We start from the raw sequence: 22,230 nt of genomic DNA, 5'->3' as shown, positions 1-22,230 counted from the left end.
TTTCAAGTTGAGAGAGTTAATAGTATAGCTCTAAGTTCAGAAAATATCGCTTAATAATGCAGCGATGGATGCAATAATGTATAGGCTAAAGTCATGCAAAAAAAAATTTTTCATTCCCACACACTGAACTTGGTAATTATATAGAAGCTCGGACATTAAGGACCCAGACATAAACAAGTGGATTAAAAAGCATAATTATGGCTCAGAAACAGCATGTGCCTGGGGACACTGCCGGCCAAGTCCTACCCTACAAAACAAAAACAAAAAAAGGTATGCTGTGGGGTGTTTTTTTTTCCTCTCTGCCATTTTGGGAAATAACCCATTAAAAGAATAAAGCACCATAATGATTATTTAGGAACAGACATGATTTGGAAACTGGTAGCAAAATAGGTCTTTAGTTCTGGAATTTTAAGGTTAATGGCCCAAGGATCTCTCAGACTCTGAAGCTTTATAGGACATTTTATTTGAAATCTGTGCTCAAGGGAATATACTTCAAATTTCCATGTCTCATAAGCTGTACAATGGAAGGAAGCTGTTATTTTACTCTTGGAGTGGTGGTTGGGGGATGCATTAATGAAAGACCCAAATCATAACCTACTAACCACAGCTAAGTACGCAGAAAATAAGAACATGCCCTAGAAGGCACCCAACCTTCATCAAACCCAGGGCAAGCTTTCATGAGCAGAATGACCCAGCAATCTAATCTCAGCAGCCATTTTATCATTAATTGAAAATGCTGGTTCCAAGCTGACTTTGTGTTGACAGTTTTCATATCACACTCTTACTTAAGAATACACAGTGGCTCCCTATGTCATGTGCATCAGATAGAAACAGTTCAGTTACTGGGCAAAGCCAACCTCTCACTTTCCTTCTTTAACAATCCACCTTCTCCCAGCTTCCTCCACAGAAACTCTCCCAAAGATTGTCTGTCTCTAACTACAAGCACACAGACTCATCTCAACTCTTGTGCTTCCCTTGCTGGAAATAACTTCTCCCTACAAAACCAGGTACTTCAGCTGCCATCACAGTTGGGTTCAAAATGTACCTTATTAAGAAAATTTCCATAACTAGAAGGGTCCTGGAGAGTAAAGAAAACCACAAGTGGGATCAGAAGGCCTGAGCCAAATGGTCAAAGTTAAGCCACTTAACAGCTGTGAAACTACCTGCAAGTTATTTAACCTCTCCAATTATGTGCAAAAGGCATCAGCAAGCTGCTCGATATCAAGGAAGCTGCTCTAGATACCTGAGCTAAGTCTGTGGCTTCTGATTCCTTTTTATAGCCCTTGAAATTCTGGAACAAGGTCCAGACCCTCTCTGTGCTCAATAAACTCTGTGAATCAACTGTCTGTCTTACCCATCATCATGTGCCCTGAGCAAACAGGCTTATCTCCACTTCCACACTGACTCCTGTGACACAGTCCTATATCAGTCTCCAGTTATACCTTTCCTGGTGACAATTACAGCCCAGAGTGATCCAAAATCTTGCCATTTATTTTACATTTCCAGTAGGTGAATTTGCAAGGCTATCTATGTATGGAGACCAAGTGTTTAGGGGCCCAGGGATTCCCACCTTTGGGGGTTACTGACTCATTTCATTAGATCAATGCCTCTCAAATGCTGATCTGTCAACTAGATCTATCAGCTTCTTGGTGACTCTCCCCTGAGGTTTTGAGTGTCTAGGTGTGAAAGTGGCCCTACAGTAGGTATTCAGTGAAGGAGGAAAAAAAGCTTGCTGGGCGATGCTAAAACAGAGTCAGGTTTTAGGAACTGTTGCTGCAGGTAATCTAACTATTTTAAACATTGAGGCTCATGGACATTGTTTTCAAAGATTGTGCCTTGTGATAGCCAGAAATAACCCAGAGAACCAGAAGTTAAAATAATCATCTGTATCATTTTTATAATTATTTCCTCTAATTTCCAACTTTAATTTGACACTGTCCTTCGTTACCTATCAGTCTATGGGGCACAATGTTAAGCCTCTTGGGAGTTCCAAGCTGGGAATCACTGCAGGCTAGAAAAGGTCCAGTGCTGTTCACTATCTCTTCTTAGCATGTCCCTGCCAAGGAATAATCAGAAAAGGCTTCCTTAACCTTCTCCTTCAAGTTTTCTCCTTTTTCCCTCAGGGATGCCTCTCTGGGGTCCAGGGAAGCTTTCATGCTCGTAAAGACCTTGGTGTTGTTGGACATGAAAACCAGCAGGCGCATATACCAACTTTGTCCCTGAATAAGTATGTGGTTTCTGTTTGGTTTGTTCAAGAAGCTCTTTTCTGGATTTGCACTTCAACACCATAAGAGATCTGAGAAACATCCTAACATCCTGGCAAACTGTCAGGAGAACATTCGTTTGACTGGAGAATGAGGCCTCTCCTTTCCCAGAACTATCCTTTGCATTCTCTGAGTTTGAGAATAAATACAATAACAACCAAACAACCATAAAAGTTAGACCCAAGCCATGACTTCAGATGGCTCAAGGTGAGGATAATAATCTACAAATCAATCCACAGGTCGTGCAGAAGGAGGGAAAGATGTTGTGCTGCTTCCCTGATCCCTATCTGGGGTCCCAGAGTTCCAAGGAACATTCCAGAAGTAATTTGGCTTTGTGCTCAGTGCACAGGGACTAATGTTTTTCAACAAAATTTCATAAGGAGATGTGGGGATAATTTTGGGTCCTGCTCTCAGCAGAAGCTGAATATTAGGTGTGGCTAAGAAGAACAGAATCAGGCTTTTTTATGTGACCACTGTTCTGACAAAGCACCCAAGAAGTGAAAAATTGTCTGCCTTATTACCACAGAGAATTCATGATGGATTTGCCCAAGAGGAGTCCTGCTCATAAAAGCCTGCAAAACAGATCTATTAAAACAAACCTCTAATTATGAACAGAACAAGAATCCCACTGAGATAATTTTGCAGCTATAATATCAACCAATTCAATAATCCCAAAGCCCAGTCACAGAATCATCCGACTTGAGAAGATTTGAGTCCGTTAAGGCTGATTACTGGGCACGCATGACTGACCACCAAACTAGGTGAGATGCTGCTGATGAAAGAAAAAAGAACAGGACAACAGCTTTCAACTCAAGCCATTTAAAATATCCAGCAATGGCTTACAACATAAAACTGTTTGGTGGCAGAAAGGGGGAACCTATTATCCAGTATATTTTCTGGACCAAATACCAGAAATGTAAGTAAGATGACCAGATGTGCCAGAGGTCATGTAAATGTGGGTGACCTCGTAAAGGAATGTGGAATGCCTGACTTCCAGCCAGCACTTAGCTTCTTCCACTGTGGAGGAAGTAAGGACCAAGGTCAGAAGGATGCTCTGCCTGCCCCTCACAGACTCTCTCCATGCTCAGCGGAGTTATTATTAGACTCAAGCATCACACATCACTCTAACATTTTCCTCAGAGAGAAATCTTAGGTTTCTTCTACTTCCTCAATTCTCCTGGTCTTGGTCAGGACATTAATATTTGTTGAACAGCATGTTTTTAAAGTGGAAAGATATTTCAAAAATCAAATATTCTGGTTTGTTTCAAAGAACATGTTCTCAGCTAAAGCCTGATTCTTTCTTCCTGTGGGGGTGAGCCACAGTTGGCAATGATTCACCGAAATTTCCACCAGCTAACAATAAAAAATTATGTCCCATTCTGAAGAAACAAAAGAAAAATTGTAGTGAAGTCGTACATTTCCTTTCCAGTCCCCAAAGACAATCTGAAGAACTGATTCAACATGCCGAATTAAGCCCTGAGAATTTATCCATATCTAATAAGGATTAGCAAATGTTACAACACTGAACATGGCTTGGACATAATTTATATTCCAACTTCTAAGGCATTGGGTTTAATGTGGTCTCATTCCAGCCGTGACATAGGAGGATACAGAGAGCAGTCATGCTGCATCCTCTGAGAATCCCTGCATGACAAGCAGGAGGGCTCTTTATGTGTAAAAAGGTTTCTTTACACAGGACCAGTACCCACAGAACCAGAATGTGATAACTAAGTCTAAAGAACCACCAAGGGGAGATGTGCAGCTTCCCTCAAGCCTAAGAACATTGTTCTAGAACCAGAAAAACTAGTGATAGAACCCACTCTGCCTCTTGCCAAAGCTGGGTGTCCACCTGCAACTTGGAAAATGTTGGAAACAATTCTAAATTACATATTGGGAGTGAGAAAGATTAAGACTCCTAAACTTTGGGCTAGCAGCTCTGGTTGGGTCTGCTCCGTTCCATTTCTCATCCATACTTGCCAAAAGCACAAAGAGGCAACTGGGACATTTGCTCATACTATCTGCTATTAAGATAAATCAGCAACACTTACGTGTCTTTGGTTCATAAAAAATAAACCCCCAGAGATTGCTCTTCCCCCACCAATATATCAACTTTTTGTTTCCCTGCCTTAGCAAGGATTGCATCAGTAGAAAGCTCAGGAACACACAGGCTTTTCCTGGAAGCCAAACCACATCTCAAGAAGTCTCAGAAGACCCTGGCCCCAGCAGACCCCCCAGGAGCCTAGACATGCAAACATCATTGTTGGATGGGTATAAACACCCCTTTCCTGGAGGGAAAAATTCTGGAACCCATCCTGAACTGGGTTCTTTCATTCCTTTCTTTCCTTTCTTTCCCCCTCTCCCTCCCTCTCTCCCTCCCTCTCTCTCCTCCCTTCTTTCCCTCCCTCTCTCCCTCCCTCCTTCCCTTGCCTCCCCACCTCGCCTCCCCACCCCCTCCCCTCCCCTCTTCTCTCCTCTCCCCCCTCCCCTCCCCCTCTACTGCTGATGCCTCTTCTTCTTCTTCTTCTTCTTCTTCTTCCTCTTCTTTCTTTTTCTTCTTTTCTCTCTCTTTCTCTATCTCTCTCCCCCTCCCTCCCTCCCTCTCTTTCTTTATGAGACAGGGTCTCACTCTGTTGCTCAAACTGAGTGCAGTGACGCAACCATGGCTCACTGCAGCCTTGACCTCCCAGGCTCAAGCAATTCTGCTGCCTCAGTCTCCTGAGTAGCCGGGACTACAGGCACATGCCACTGCATCCAGCTAATTTTTGAGTTTTTGTGGAGATGAGGTCTCACTATGTTGGCCAGGCTGGTCTCAAACTCCTGGACTCAAGCAATCTTTCCGCCTTGGCCTCCCAAAGTGTTGGGATTACAGGTGTGAGCCACTGCACCCAGCTAACAGGGTTCTTTGAAGACAATGTTTGCTCATTCTGTTCTATTTGTTTTTCTTCACAGATAAATGAGTATCTGGCTCCCCAAAAAGCAGAAGAGGGGACCCTATGTTTGAACACTGCCACTCAAGTTCTTTCTTCCTTGGTCAGTGAACAAGTCATGTAGATCCTAGTTTATGTTGAGAGATTGTCACCAGAGATGGTATGGGACCACCATTCCTTGAAGCACAGTGCTACCCTGTGGGGAAGAATAAGATAGCCCCATCTTTCCACCTCACAACTAAGATCAACATCTTGTACATTTCTTTAGTCCTTAGGGGTTTTAAAGACCTTGCCCCAGAGAAGATCCTTCAAGATAATGCTTCTCTGTGAGTTAGGTAGGAAACAATGTACCCATTTTATAGGAAGGTAAGTTGACCTGCTCAGCATCACACACCTGGTGAGTGGAGGAGAGTCAATGAGCAATCTTTGGAGCTTTCCTTCTTCACTGTTGCCTTTGAAATCTAGAATCCCCCAATATTTCCTGATGGGGAAAATGGCAATTGTATCTTGATGGGAAAGCAAATGGGCAAATAGTGCTGCCTTTATGTGCAGATTAGCTGAGTGTGTCCTGGCCCAACCACTTAGCAGCTCTGTGACTTGGTTTCCCCATCTGCAAAGTGGGCATAATGATGGTACTGCCTCTTCAAGTTTTTGTGGGGACTATAATAAAACAAAGGCACAACACTGTGCCTAGTATACCATTTCTTGAAGAAGTGTTAGCTGTGTTAATGTTCTACTGAACAATGCATCTTCTCTACTCAACTGTAGGCTCTGCAAGAGCGAATCCTGCCAATTGCCTGTGCATCCTCAAAGGCCTTGTCATAGATCAAGTACTTAACATACTATGTGTGAATGCGCTGGAATAATCTCAGACAATCAAAACTACAAGGGCTTAGAGGTCTGTTAGCTTCTCTCTTTTACTTTACAGATGGGTGAACTGAGCCTGTGAGAGAGAAGCAAAATGAGCTGCCCAAGGTTTCTCAGCGCATTGGGACCAGAGCCGGGCTAGAACCCTTGGGTCCATTCTCAGACCCTGAACCTTCTACTGCCTGCCAGGGCTCCCCTGGGGAGGTGGGTTGCCTTGCTTTGTTTAAACTTTTAACATTACACTTTAAGGTGGCCTTTGCATCAGACATCTCAGCGAGCATTAGACGCCCAAACCAGGAAGACTGACAACAGAAACTCTGCCTGGCTTTGTGATCCACACACCTCCTTCCTACCCCAGCACCCTAAGTGGCTTCATCACACCCAAGGTGGCCCAGAGCAGTGGGGTTTCTGGTTGGCTTCTGAGCTGTGTTTGTGATTCTAGGAGTGCTGGGCCATGAGAAAGAGGAAATAAGCCAGCTGCAAGATAATCAGTTAATTGTAGTTTCTGGGGCGTAAGAACAGCCTTGGATTTAGACCTTCTGAGTTGCCATTCTTGTGGGTTTTCACTGTTTTCTGGGATGACCACCTCTCTGTCTGATCTAAAGTTATAGTCTTTTTGCCCAATTCCATTCCCAGGCTGTGTCAAAGATCATTTGAATGAAGATTTTTTGGTTGTGCCCAACTGGGGCATGTCTCAGTGGCTATATCAGGGCAGAGATAAGAGAATGGGGTTGGGTTGTTGTATGCATATTAAAAAAAAAAATAATGTCATCTAAACACTAGTGTTGTGGGGTTCTGGCTCCCCCACCTTGTCAACTTAGCAACTGCATGTGGGGAGCTGGCCCAGAGGAACAGATTCCAACTCTCCTGGCTGCAGTTTGTCCTCACTGAGGTCTCCCCTCCACGCACAGGTCTTCCACATGGGTCACCCCTCACTTGGCTGGAAAGCACTAGTGCTTTCCCGGGCAGCATATCTGTGGAACACCCTATTCAAAATCAGCTCCCCAAATCCCTCGTAGAGCATCATCTTTGGTTTTTCCCATAGTATTTATTATTGGGCAACATGCCCTACATTTGATGTCTTTATTTTGTTTCTTGTTTCTTCACTGGAATATTTGGGGCAGAGAATTGTCCGTTTTGTTCACTGTTGTATCTCCAGTGTCCAGAACAGTATCTGGAACGTAGTACATGCTCAACAAATATTTGCTGGATAAATTGCCTACTTCCTTCCATGCCCACCTAAGTTTTGAAAATCTCTCTCTGCCTCTTGTTGTCTCTGTTTACTGATCACTTGCACTTCCTGTAGTAGGATTCTGCCCCAAATCTATGAGTGGCATTTTCAGAATGTAGCCTGAAAAATTTAACATGAATAGTTGACATTTATTTAAAAATTTAAGAATGTCAAGTCCACTGTAAGAGACAGCTATTTCTTAATGCTCCAAAGTCTTAAAACTACCCACAAGTCTAATAATTCAACTCTTGGGCATTAATCCTAAAGAAAATAAAATAAAAAATAAAAGACTTATGTACTAAGATGTTCATCACAGTGTGATTTTAAAAGTGAAAAGCTAGAAACAAGTCGAAATCCCCAAAACAGAATGGTAAAATTAACGACGGAAAGATGATGGAAATCATAAACCAAGAAATATGTTTTCAAAGGCTTTTAAGGACATGGGAAAATGCACAAAATATTAAATATTTAAAAGGCTAAACAAACTTTATTATGTAGTATGTCATGTCTTTGTTCAAATATATATGTATACAATGGAATGTAGGAAGCTATAAATCTTAGTGACAGTTATTTCTGAGTAGTGGGATTACGGGTAACTTTAGTTTTTTATTTACATTTTTTGAAGGTTCTATTATGAGCATACATTATTTTTATGATAAAAGATGTATCACTATGCTTTCAACTATGGAAAAGCTCATTTACATAGAAAGAATGCTACAAAATCAAATCCTTATTACCTTTTAATCTAGTGCCTTATTAAGGGGTAACACTGAAAAAAAAACAATAAACACGGGAGATCCTGGAACTTTTAGTGGTTGCAGAGAATCAAAAGAAGAAAGTGACATCTTCCCCCAAAAGAATATAAAGTTGAGAAAGATTAAAGGCAAACTACTGGAAATTTTAAATTCCAAGTCTGATAAATGTCTTCCTGTAATCATGAGAGGAGAGGGTGAAAAATCCTTTTCCTTAATTTTCAGGAAAAAAATCCTGATACTATTATTTGAAAAAGCTGAAAAAGAAGAATTTCTGAAGCCAGGAAAGGACAGATCTGGTGTGCACCACAATGGTGATCAATGACAAAACCAATATCACTTTAACACAGCTTTTCAAGGGGCGGTATGAAGCAAAAAGGGAGTGAAAAGGGGCTTTTCTTTCATTTTGAAATTCAGCATCAGGAGGACACAAGGGCAGGAAGTGGGATCTTTTTTCAATGTATTTGAAATGATAAGGTGAAGACAGCCTGAAAGGACTTTTAATTATATGATGAGAGGAAGGAAGGGAGGGAGAGAGAGAAAGGGACCAGGAAAAACCTGGTTTTATATGTTAAATGATGAAAAAGAAAATGTAAAACTAAAGAGAAAAAGGCTTTCCAACAGATACCTTGAGAATGAAACACAAAGGCTGCAGGAGGTAAGTGCCAACATTTCTTGCAAGAAAACCAAAACGACAGCACACTTGATTGAGCCTGCAGCCTTCTCCCCTAGTGGCAACTGGTGATGTCTGGTGATGCAGGAAGAGATAAGTCGCCCTTCCCAGCCTGCACATGGTGGCCTCAGGTCATGGCGGGAGCCAGCGGGGGGCCAGGCGAGAAGGGTCAGGAGGGGTGGGGAGTGGGTGCTCAGGGTCACAGAATAAAGCCTTCTTTATTCTGCTTTTTAGCCTCAAGTTTACAGGGGCTAAGACCTAACCGAGGTATTGCACCAGTTCAGGGATAGCTCGTGGGAAGAGCATGGAAAAGCTTCAATGTGAGACCCAGTTGGGCTCTGGTTCCGTCCCTCACCAGCTGTGGCATCTCTGCCTAGTTCCTGAACCCAAGTTTCCTCATCTGTAAAATAGGATTATTAACATCTGGTTTTTAGGGTTGTCATGAGGATTAAATGAGATAATATATTTAAAATCCCTAGCGCAATGCCAAGTATACAATAAGAGCTCAAAAACTGTTGGTTCCTCACATTCTAAAATGTGAATAGAAAAACAATGATGAAAAGCAAGGTCTCTGCACACATTATACCCACTCCTAAGCCTCAATGAAGCAATGTCAGTCTAATAACTCCCAAAATCCACACAGTCTAACAGCTGGATTCCTCCCCCAAAAGCACAATGGCTCCCTGGTGGCCAACATCTTGGGAAGTTTCTCCTGTACACACTCTACTTTGGTGGTGGATCTGAATGTTCTCTGAGGCGGCAATGAACAGGTTAAAGTTGAAGGGATTTCAAACATGTCTAATCCAATAAGAGGCTTGGTAAAACATGCGTTATCACTTAAAGAATAAATGTTTAAAAATAGAGCACAGATGTGAAATTTGAATAAAAAGAGAGAGAGAGCACAGTGAGGGATCTTCTTGGCATTTGCATGCTATTCTCTGTTTTGGTCACCTTCAGCTAAGCCTGTTATTCTGATATGCTCTGCCAACTGCTCAGTGCTGTGGGGTGCTTCAAGTTACTGAAACAAAGTTGGCAAATCACTCTGAAATTTAAAAATCAGACGCATCTCCCCCTTTATGCATTTCTAAAAGCCAGGGAACACAACGGTAAAGTTGATCTTTTCAAGTTTTTCTAAACTAATACTTAAAAAGCAAAGAGTGAGTTTCTCCACTCCTTCTAAAACTAGCAATACTTGTACTGGGATCTTTAAAAACTTAAGAGAAAGTATCATGGTTAAATAGGCATTTGTCACAAAAGATGGGCTACAGATTGCCAATCATAGAATTCATGGGAATTTCTACTTATGTAGAAAGCATTCTCTGATTCCTCCAGCAGGCAAAGGTTTTTGAACTTCAGTAACATCTCTGCAACAAAAAAAATAGCAATTTGTCCTATTTTATCTTTCATGAGCTAGTATCTATCATATTGGTAGTAGAGATGATAAAACTCCAAGGCTTAAGGACAAAATCAACACCTCCTATAGCCAAAGAGTGCCCATAAGTGCTCCATGTATGTTTAGGGAAAGGAACCAAAATATGTTTAAAACAGAGCTTTCACCCAAGGAAGACACTCAGGTGAGAGACTCACATAGTTGGCCATCAGGTCAGCTTCATGCTCTGGGAAGATGCCCTGCTGATAGGGATTTGAAAAATGCATGAAATCAGAGAAAATACTTTGCCTCCATATTCATTGAGTGCTATTTTTTGTTGCAATGGCAAACCGAGTGGATTCCCTGAGTACTGGGGTTGAGGCACCAGCTGCCTAGGATCAAGAATGTTTCCAGGCTAAGAGAGCAGATGAGTGTCTTACCCAATTGCTTGGACATTAAGAGGAAATTGTTTACAGTAACACTGAGCAGTTCAGGCTTTACCTCCATAAGAATAACCTGCCAGATCTGAGTATTTCTTTTTTTATTAAAAAGGGTTCTCTAGAATAGACTGTAAAGACACTTTGCATTGAAGTCAAAGATAAATAGAGATGTGGCTAGATTCTACCAGTGGGACACAAACAGCTTAACCCAAAGTGGGTCTGCTGTAAAAACCAATACATTTGCATTTTAGCAATTTGATCTGGACCAAGTCTGTGATGCATTACAATGCTGGGATCAAATCAAGCTTTCCTGGAGGTAATCCAAACACAACAGGAGGCTATGAGAACCCTACTGCATGGGGTTCCTCTACTGCTGTTTAACTGTGCTAACCTCCTGAACCATAAAGTGTAATTAAAAGTCATCGGCACATGAAGCACTGAAAGTGTAAATGGGAAGCACAACCATGGCTTCTAGCAGAGGGGAGAAGAAATGTCTGGCTAACCACTCCACTCAGGTGCTTCTTACTTTCCTGGACAGGATGGGTCTACCTCTACTGAGATCCAGTTTTGACTAGGATTCCACCCTTGTAGGTGGCTCTCCTGAACACATTCCAGGGCAGCCTCTGCCTTCTCCAATTTTTCACCACATCTGCGACTAATCCTTGTAGACTAATCCTTGTAGACAGTCCTATGATTTTCGGACAACACAGGGCAGAGAGGCTCTACCTAAATAGATTACATTACATGCAACTTGTTATGGCCTCCAGAATGTTTACCTAGACATGCGACTTTTCTTTTCTGCAAACCCCATGGGAGAGGGATCACAGAGAACCAGTGGACTAGTCTCCTGGTCTTAATGCCTTCCAGCTCCAGCTGACCTATGTGTTTCCTGGTGGCCAAAAGCAATGCCCAGAACTGGTAGGAAAAGGAAAAGAAAACCAAGTACAATTTATCTCTGATCTCAAAAATAGTCTAACCAGTTCTGAGAAATAAGCTGGTTCTAATTTTAACTAAACAGTAATGTCTGGCCCTCATTTTAAAAAGGCATTTTCATCAAGGATGTGTGTATCACTACTTTAGCACACAGGGGAGCATTTGGGAATATGGCTTACGGGGTAAGATTTAGTTTTAAGCTTTCTTCAAAAACCCTTTACCAGCAGGCAAATCCAGTGATTTCAGAATTAATTATTTTGATGTCAGTCCTTTTTTCAAGGGTGAAGAAAAAGAGTTGGGGAGATTGGCTCCAAGACACCAAAAAAGGAAAGGTGGTAATTTTCTTATATTTTTTAGAACTGGCCTCCATAGAAAAAGAACCAAATCAAAATTTAACTAATTCCCAATTGAGGCCTTCTCCCAAAACTGCACAAATCTGCAAACAAGATTATTTTTAAAAAGACGTGAAGTAAGAGTATCAGAGGTATGTGCCTGTGAAGAAACAGGAGTGAAAGGAATACAAAAGTTGGATAGTTTTAGATATCTACTCTACCAAACTAGAATCAATCCTTTATCTTTTTTTAATGCAACAAGTAGCAGAAAGTTAATTTGTACTGCTCTCTCACCTTTATACCGTGCTCAGCCTAGAACTAACCCAAATGTCAACACCTGAAGAGCATCACAAAGATTCTTTTATTGTTAAGCACAATTGGAATTTCCGAACTCATTTCATATCACCTTTAGCTTTCTTGACAGATGTTTAACAAGAGTCAAAATATTTCTAGGCAAATTGATTTATGAGATATTCAGGAGTTTTCAGGGATGAAATGGACGGATTCCCTTCATAATAGCAAGCAATCTCTGCTACTTCTGAGAACTCAGTGACATTTTATTCAAAAAGAGCCCAAGAAATTGGAGGAGATTTGAACTACAAGAAGGTAAAAAAATTTGGAATAAAAGTCCAAAATTGCCGCCATCCCAGATAGTTCAACCACGGAGAAAGTCACTCTGTAAAAGTGTCTTGCAATGTGGCAAGAAAGGGTGTGGTGCCATTTTGTGGTCATCAGTTGACACACAGGCCTCATCTTCTCTATCAAGCCCTACAGACTGGTGGTGGCTACCTAGAATATGGGGTGAGAATTATGAGGCTAAGTCTTACCTACAGGGAACAAGAATCATGATTGATCAATGATGTTTCTTTTCTTGCCATCATGATTTATTCATTCATTCATACATTCAACAAATATTTGCTGAATGCCTACTAGCATTCAGCAAATGTGCTAGCAATTGTATTAGCAAAAGATAACACAATTATCTCTTAGAGATCAATGATGAGCAAAAAGTCATGTTACCATATTCTCAGTCCTTATGGAGCTAAAAAACTAGCAAGGCAAATAGCTATTATTAAAATCATCACAAAACAAATGCAAAATTGTATCTGTTACAAGTGCTATAAAATGGATAATACATGTGCTCAAAAATGTCAACTTGGCAGATTTGACCCAATTGAGCAAGTCCCAGAAGGCTTGCCTGGAGAAGTGATGTTGGACTGAGATTGAATGGATGAGTAGGCATTAACTAGGTAAAGAAAAGAGGGAAAAACATTCCAGGCAAAGGGAAGGGTACATGCAAGATACAGAGCACATTGGTTTGAGTTTGTATTTATCCTAACACCTAGAGGAGCCTGGGAAGAGTTTTCAGCAGTAAGGACTGGAGGGTGATGAGTGTAACCTGAGATTTATCTTTAGAAAGGATTATGTTTCTGCCCACTGAAGTTTGAAAACAGCTGGCCTGGCCTGGAGGCCAGCTGTACTTCTTCTCCTAGGTACAGGCAACCCCTAGTGCAGGCCAATAGCAGGGGAATGGCTACTCTTGTCTACCTGCATGCCTCTTGACAGCAAGGAAGGTCAAGACTTGTACTCTGACGGCGTGTTGTTGAGACTGCCAGAAAGTCATGGAGGGTATTTTGTCATCAGCCCTACTCCCACACTACTTAAAAATCTCATCAGGTGTGACAGGCAAATTCTGGCATGAGTTCTCTTTTGTGGCTCCAACGGAAGTAGCAGTGTTTCCTAAAAAGGCAAGCCAAGCACCTTGAGACTCCATGGAGGCTGGAGCTAGGGGATGTGGAGAGTGAGCTCACTAGGGTAGCCTTAAACAGGCCAGTCCATAGTGGTGATGAGGGGAGGCCTCCCTGTTCTGAGGCTGCAGAGCTAGTGTATTCTGCTTCCTAACTGCACAGAAGTTCTGCCTCAGAATACACCACTCTTAGCAGATCCTGCATAGGAGTCCTACAGTCTATTCCACCCATTCCCACTCTGACAACTCACTTCCTTGCCTCCTTGCTCACTCTACAACAGCCATATTGGGCTCCTTGCTATCCCCCAAATACACACACACACTTCTGCTTCATTCCCTCTGCTGGAAAATCGTTCCCCTAGACATCTAAATGGCTCATTCCCTCACCACCTTCAAGTCCTTGCTCCAATGTCTCCTTCCCAATGACACCCATCCTGTCTACCCTATTTTAAATTGTCACCAGATCCCTGATCCTACCCTGGAACTCCTGTTTTGCCTTATACTAGTCTGTATTTTTTTTCTTTTCTACCATATAATTTATTTATTATGTCCATTGTTTATTGCTTTTCTCCCCCTATTAAAAAGTAAGCCTGTCTGGGTGTGGTGGCTCATACTTAACAATCCCCACACTTTGGGAGGCCAAGGTGGGAGGATTGCTTGAGTCTCAGAGTTCAAGACCAGCCTGGGCAACCTAGCGAGACCTTGTCTCTTCTAAAAAATAATAATAAAACAAGCTAGGCATGGTTGTGCACACCTGTAGTCCCATCTACTGGGGAGGCTGAGGTGGGAGTATCGCTTGAGCCCAGGAGTTGGAGCTTGCAGTGAGCTGTGATCGCGCCACTGCAGTCCAGCCAGGGTAATGCAGTGAGACTCTATCTCAAAAAAAAAAAAAAAAAAAAAAATGTAAGCTCCACAAGGAAGTGGTCTTTATGTATTTTGGTCACTGATGTATTCCATGCCTAGCACTGTAACACAGAGCAGGCAGTCAATGAATACTCGTTAAGTTGAATTCCAATGTGGCAAACATAGCACTTGGTCTCACCAAGCTGCACACTCCTATTAATTCCCACCACCCTGGACAGGTTGGGAGTCACAAGCTGAACCACTGGAACTGGGTTTCTCTGATGACAGCTGTGAGGTATGGGGGCTGATCATGGCTCACAACGTTGCTTTAGGGAGTCAGTGTTCAGCCTAGCCACAAGCAAGGTCTTAGCACTCCTGCAGCACCATGGCCAACGCTGCACCAGATATGAGTGGTTTGATGGTGATTAAGACATATAGTCTCTTGGACTTTGGTTTAACCAAAAAATAAGGGTGATGCTTTCCTCATTGGGCCAGGCAAAATATCTGTTATAGATGATTCCCCAGCACTGGCAGAGAGTCTGGCACAGAGTAGGTAGGCAATAAGTTGGTTGATTATAAGGAAAAAATGAGATGATGTGTGTAAACTTAGGTAACCATAAAGCACTTGGCATAGAGCCTGGAAAGTGGTAATCATGCATTCATTCATACAACAAATATTTACTGAGCACCTACTATGTGTCTGGCAATAACTCAGTCACTTGTGGTGGTCTGGGAAGGGGAGAGACTTTCTGTATAAGTTGAGCTCAAAAGGCTACCTGGGCTAGGCAGGGTGGCTCATGTCCATAATCCCAGCACTTTAGGATGCCGAGGTGGGAAGACTGCTTGAGCCCAGGAGTTTGAGACCTGCCTAGGCAATATAGTGAAACCCCATTTCTACAAAAAAAATACAAAAATGAGCTAGGAAAGGTGGGGCATGCCTGCTGAGGTGGGAGGATCGCTTGAGTTCAGGAGGTAGCGGCTGAAGTGAGCTGTGATTATACCACTGTACTCTAGCCTGGATGACAGAGTGAGACCATGTTTTGAAAAAAGAAGGCAGTCTGAAGAGGGTGGCATCTCTCATGAGCCAGTCTGCCTCAACATCTGCACAGAAGACTGAGCAGGCTAGAAGGGTGGCCTTCCCCTTTCATTGGCCTGGCCCCTGAAAGAGCTCTGCTCTTCCAAGTCAGCCATGCAGGTCACGACAATCGAGATCTGGGACTCACCCTTCCAGGACTGCCCTCCCTCACTGATATCTATGTGTGTTGCATATACAAACCAAGTACATTTCATAAGTACTATGGGCCTCTTCAGTGCAGGCTGGGACCTGGGGTCCAGGGTTTCTGACATGTCTGCTCACTGCTCCACAAGTGCTTTGGCTTTAGGAGAGGAGGACCAGGAAGCTTAGATGTCAACGTCTATCTGCTCTTTCTGCCACAGTTGCCACAGTTCAACAATGTGTTCTCAACATGTGCCCAGCTGTTTGCAAAGCAGTAATGATAAAATCAAAATTAAACTACCTCTGAGGGTTGGCAGGGATAATATCAATTAGTAGTAGTAGCAATAGTAGTAGTATTAATAGTAATAGTAGTTGCAATAGCAGCTTACACATATGTAGCACCTATTATGTGCCAGGCATACACAAAGCACTTGGTTTACCTTTCACCTCACAATAACTCTTTGAATTGTTAGCCCAATTTACAGATGAGGAAACTGAGGTTCAAGAAGGTTTAGTATCTTGCCTGTAATCACCCAGCTAATAAGCGCTAGAAACAGGATTCACCTTAAACAGCTTAACTTTGGATGTCATCTTTTATGATCATTTGGCAAAGGGTCTCCTTAAGCATTATGGTGTATCCAACTGTGAGGCTGAGCAAGATACCCAACCTCTATGGGCCTCTGGCTCCTTCTCTATAAGAGTATCAAACCCTCAGTCTTGTTGGGAGGTGATGAGTTGATGTATGTAAAGCCCTTATACCCATGCCTAGTACATGATGAGAGCTCAAAAGTATTAGTAATTGTTGTTGATGTGATCAAATAACCTAAGCCTAAGGACTCCAGGCAGTACCCACTGTTTGTGAACAGCTGGAGAACATTCTTAAATGTTTTTTTTGACATCTACTTTAGGTTTATGAAGATAAGGAGACCTCACAATTTCTGGGAATACCATTCTGCTTGACACTCTGAATTTCTCCCTGAACCTGATGGGGTATGTGTGGAATCTGGTAGACTGTCTAAAGCCTGAGCCCCATCACTTACAAGCTGTGAGTCGTTGGACTGGTTATTCCACACCCTGAGCCTCAGTTATGCTCCCTAGAAAAGGGAGATAATCCTGAACACACTCACATGGTTGCTGTGAGGACTATGGGACAACATCTCTGAGGGACACTGGATACAAGACCTAGCATGGAGTAAATGCTCAATAAAAGGGGATTATTTTGATAGCACATTAATCATTGTTCTTAGAGTCATTATCATTGGCAATAAGGATACTGAAATTCAGGTGATTTTTCCTGCTCTTTGGTGGGTGGGGTGAGGAAGGATATCAGACCTAAATCACCAACCAGCCCATCCTCTTCCTTCACTGCATCCTTCTCCACAACAGCCCTTTGGACACTGCCTTAGCACATACAGGAACTGAACTCTGCATAGCTGGGGTTTCCCAAATGTACCCCATGACACCAAAAACCAAGCTTGTCGTAAAGAATAAAGGCTTCGTGCAGGTTCCCAGGAGCAAATTGAAGGACTATGCTCAATCCTTACTGGAATCAAGAAGTGAATTTTCATTACGCTGGGAAAGAAAAAAGCTAGCCTTAAAAATTCCTTACTGGGAAAAGTAGAGAGGCACATGAGGAGCAAAGTATCTAAGAGAAAGAAAGAAAAAATTATCCACTCTGCCTGGTAAGAAGGCTTTTGGCAGCCTTTGCTCTGCAGCTCCACCAAGCCAATTCTGCAAGAGCTGACCCTATCAGGTGGCCAAAGTCTGGAACCATTGGTACATACACAATAAATGAAATGACACTGCAAATCATGATATAATGCTATCATCTATGGTCTCAGTCTTTATGGCCATAGAGTACTGGAAATCATCAAAAGAGGTGAAGGTCAAGGTTGGATGAGCTCTTATACACCCCCACCCCCAATGACTGGGGCAAGTGTCTCCTTAGCAGCTGACTGACCTGAGACCTTTGGATCATGTATGCATCGTAGCTGGACCAGTGGTACTTGGCCGTAATATCTGGACTGTAGCCAGCACCACAAGTGCATGGTATATTCGAGCTCAAGGGCTGTTTCTTAGGTCTATAAACCTGTGGGAGAAAGCTACAATGGTTAGGTGCAGGAGAGGAGGGTGCAGGGAAGGAATTAGGGAAAAGCAAAGAAGGATGCTCATTTTGACTTTCTGTGGCCAAGTAGGTGGAAAATCCAGTGTAAAAGATGCACAGCTCCAAACAAAGAGGTCAGGTGTAAGCAATCTCCGACCCCTGAGGCCAGCGTTAGCAAGGCATGCTGCTCTGCGGAATGACCCCAGTGTCTGGCAGTGACTGGGACCCTCCCTCTACAAGGAGAGGGTGCTCAGACACAGTAGTGGTCTGTCTCTCTGTCTCTCTTTCTCTCTCTCTCGCTCATTCTCTCTCTCTCTCACACACACACACACACACATTCTCTGTCTCTCTCACACACACACACATACACACACACATTCTCTGTCTCTCTCACTGTCTCTGAACAAGGCAGCCCCATGAGAAATGAACTCTGGTGCAGGGCCAATGTATACCCTTTCCTTCCTGAGGGGGAAAAGGGTTAGTCATATTGTAAGGGCAGGGGACTTATTCCTTCAGGCTTCCCTTCCACTCACCTTGCCCATGGTGCTCGGCACAGATCACTCTAGCAGGCAGAGAGCCTGCCCCAGTGGCTGAGTCAATATGGACACACTCCACATGGTTACTGTGTGGCCATTAGAGAGCTTCAGAGCCACATGAGGCCCTAGGTAAAATATGGTAGCCACCCTGCAAGGCCATAAACCATTGAGCTGACTGAGTTTCATAATGAATTCGAATCTTAGTGAATATCTTTAATCATTGCTTACGAGAGTCACCAAGTAATATGAGGAGGAGAAATATCATCTGAAGATTTCATGGATGATTTTCCAATATACTTCAGGTGTAATTATTTCCATTTAAGCCACTTCCAGAAAACCTTCCAGAGAGCAAGGAACTTTCTGCACAAGTTAGAACTATGCCCCTGCTTCCACGTCCCTCAAAACAAATACAGTGGCCTAAAGGGGCAAAAACAGGATAATGGGGCAAACAGGTGATTTTTTAAAAATAGAGTGAAGAATGGCTGGGTGGTCTCTAAGCATCGTCTGGCAGTGCTAGAACCTGGGAGATGCTCCTTGGCTGAAAGGTATTGGAGGAAATAGTCAAAGAACTAAAGTTGAAAGAATAGGGAAAGAAACCTAAAAACCTGGATGAGGGCAATTCTTTACAGGGACCAGAAAGTGAGCAAGACAGAAGGTAACAGGTCCAACAGGAAATAATTTTGTCCAGAATTTAATTATAAGTTTCTAGAATTTAATCAGAAGTCGAACAAAGTCCACTGGAGGAAAGAAAGTTGAGAGCTATTTCTGGGGAGATGACGCTGACACAAAAGAAAGGAAAACAGCACTGGTTGCAAACCACGCAAGCCCAGCCACATGCACATAAACACAAAAAAGCAGTAAAATGGTGTTGCAGCGACAACTGGGTCCATTGCACTCCTACCTGGTTTTAGCAGCTCGAGCCCACAGGATGGACATGGGAAAATGAAGAGTGGCTAAAATCCAGAGAAAGCCCCCAAAGCCCCAAACCCAGCAAAACACACCTGTCTTGCAGGAGGCCCCACCTGCTGCTTTAATTGATGTACTAGTCGGTCTTTTTCCCGCTTGAGGGCCATGACTTCTTCCTGCGTCTTTTTCTTTTTGGAGGCAGACAATTCCAGCAAGGCAATGTTTGCATCTTTTTCACTGATGGCTGCAAGTAGTGCTTCCTGTCTGGTAAAATAAAGATTATTGAGATCATTTTTGTAAAAAAAAAAAAACAAAACTCAAACAGTTGGCATTTATAGTTGAAATGAACCACAGAGTATTGTCTCAATGGAAAGATATTATGAATAATACTTAAAACAAACTAGCTCTTTGGCTTTCAGAATGGACAAAGTAGTTTGGGTCAGAACCCCTGAGACTGCACACTGCAGCTACTGAGAAAGGAATATTTTAATGGCTTCACATGTTATAAATGGGAGGGGACAAATCTGAGCATTCACTGCTGACACATTTATCCACCCATCCAACCAAACATACATATATTCATCTATCCATCCATCAATTTGCCAAGAGTCTTAGTCTGTTTTCTGTTATTACAAAGTAATGTCTAAGACTGCATAATTTATAAAGAAAAGATGTTTATTTGGCTCATGATTCTGGAGATTGGGAAGTTTAAGGGCATGGTGGTAGCTTCCAGCAACGGCTTTTGTACTAACATGGCAAGAAAAGTAGGACAAGTGAGCAAGTGTGAAAGAGACCACAAGATCAAGCAAAGCTTGCTTTTATAACAACCTGCTCTCTCAAGAACTAATTCACTCCTGAGACAAGATAATTAGTCCATTTGTGAGGGCTCCACCCTCATGATCCTCATGATCTAAGCACCCCTTAATGCCCCTGCCTTTTAATATGTTATATTGGTAATTAAGTTTCCATCATATGAACTTTTGGGGGATACATTCAAACTATAGCACCAAGTAAGGTTCTAGATACTCTGAGAAAACCCCCAAAACTGGGTAGCAATTTCACCTATTACTTTTTTCATGCAAGATTTTCTTTTGAAGGCAGGCAGAGACATTTGCTGGAAACCCTGTTCTATTTTCAATGCATTTAGTGATGCTCCTTTGCCATCCCACCAAAAACGATTACTTCCTCAGCCTTCCTTGTTTCAGTAATTACACTACCATCCACTAAGCAGCGCAAACCCTGAACTTAGAAGTCATCCCTGAGTTCTTTCCTTCTTTCTCTATCCAGAGCCAATCCACTGAAAACTTCAGTAGGTTTTACTTGAAAGTATGCCCCTTATCTAAACTCATGCACTACTATAAAAACATCAACGAACCATCAGCATCACTCACTGGGGACCACTACAAAAGCTTACTCATTGATCTCTCTGGTAAAGAGAGTAAAGTCATCTTTCAAAACATTATAAGCCCAGATTCCACCATTCTATTGTGTAAAGATCCATTGCATCACTCTTTAGACTTGAAATCCAGACCTTTTATTGATGCTTGCAACACATTACGCTAACCAGCCCTGACAACCTCTCTGAGGGCCTCTGTTCCTCTTCTCCTTCCTCAATCATTAGGCTCCAGCACATTTCATTCCAGGTCTCTGCTAGTCCTCAAAGATGTTACCCTTGTCCCCTCACATCACAGGCTTTGCCTTTCTATGCTTTTACCTCACACAGCTCTTATCTTCCAGGTCTGTGACTGACCACTGACTTAGACCACCTCATGTCCAAGTCGGTCATCTGTCACATTACACTACTTCATTTTTTTTATAGCACTCTTTGCCATTTGATAGCATCTTATTTATTATTTGCTTTCTAGACTTGAGGCTCCATGAAATTGGGACCTCATCGATCTTGTGCACCACCAATTCTCAAGCTTCTAGAAGATCCCTCAGCACATAGCAGGTGCTCAAAAATGTTAGTTCAAGGAAGAGATAAGTTCATTTTTTACTTTTTACAGACTTTTAAAGATATCACCAGATGCCTCTTCCTCTCATTTTAAAAAAATTAGAATGCTTTGCTTCCTGCTTAACCTACAGTCATCGCTTATTCAGAAAAGTTTTAAAGTTGCCTCCTTCAGTCTTTACAGTATAATTTTACGACCACATCTGTCACAAATTTTAACCTGGAATTTTCTGGGATGATTTTTGAGTAGGAAATAGCTCTCCTGAGTGTGTTTCATTGAATCTTCCTTTCCACTGGGAAAGTCTTATCCCCACCATTTGTGTCTCTTCTAAAACATTCTAGATACTTTGGAAGACCCCACGGCCCCAAGGAAGCCTCCACACTGGGAACTTCCCTCGCACACAAGGCCCGGGACTAAAACCTGGTCACGATCCTGTTTTGCCTTTCTTTAATCTCCATCACCAGACCAGGCCCTCTCCAGATGTTTGGACAAGGTGGTCATTATTTGGATCTCAGATTATTCCCCTTTTCACAGCAGGGATTTATATGGAGTTTTCTGGGCCCCACTAATGCCTGGCAGTAGGAGCTTCTGTTTGAAGCTCACGCAGATGTGTGAGAAGCAGAACATGTCAGGAAATAGCTCCATTTTCCAGAAGAAAAGCAGTGCAGGCTGGACTACTAGCAGCAGCATTAATATCCAGCTTCACAGAGTCTGTCTGCCTTTGGATAACAGCTGAGACAATAGACATGCTTGCGGCTCCCAGCCAGTGCATATTTATACAGAGGGCGAAGCTGAAGAGGCTATACAGACTTTAAATCAGGGAGAGCCTATTTGCTATCTGCTATTCCAAACTTTAGCTACAACACACAAGGTGACTGCAATATTTTATCCCCTCTGTTACAAACTGAAATATCTAAGTGAAGCTTTTTTAATGAAAACAAACTAAAGGACCGATATTAGGAAAATTAGGGATTGGAGGTAAATTGACTACACCTCTACAACGGCATCTTTACAGACATATGCAGGTATTTAAAATGCTGATTAAAAAACCTTAGTGATGTGAAAATATTTATGCTTGTTGAGAAACAATTCTCTATGAGTCTCTCATGTTTCTGTACATTTTACAAGCACAGGCACT

The 22,230-nt window shown here is 42.5% G+C and overlaps 1 protein-coding gene across 18 annotated transcripts in view; it reads right to left on the bottom strand.

Annotated features, from left to right (window-relative positions):
- The window catches only part of ERC2 (ELKS/RAB6-interacting/CAST family member 2), a 969,867-nt gene that overhangs the window by 212,368 nt on the left and 735,269 nt on the right, over positions 1-22,230 (bottom strand). For 13 of the 18 annotated variants that reach the window (XR_008523745.2, XR_008523744.2, XM_054552033.2 and 10 more), the window contains one exon: positions 19,236-19,404. Coding sequence is in view for 16 of the 18 variants with exons in the window: in XM_054552033.2 (XP_054408008.1) it covers positions 19,236-19,404 (169 nt within the window). In the remaining 2 variants the exon portion in view is untranslated. The remainder of the gene's footprint in view (positions 1-19,235; positions 19,405-22,230) is intronic. The other 5 variants (XM_054552034.2, XM_054552040.2, XM_054552046.2 and 2 more) reach the window with 1 other exon arrangement.

The sequence above is a fragment of the Pongo abelii genome, chromosome 2 (genome assembly GCF_028885655.2).
Source record: "Pongo abelii isolate AG06213 chromosome 2, NHGRI_mPonAbe1-v2.0_pri, whole genome shotgun sequence".
Taxonomy (NCBI): Eukaryota; Metazoa; Chordata; class Mammalia; order Primates; family Hominidae; genus Pongo; species Pongo abelii.
Note: the sequence above shows the minus strand (reverse complement) of the source record. Positions and strands in the feature narration are given on the sequence as shown.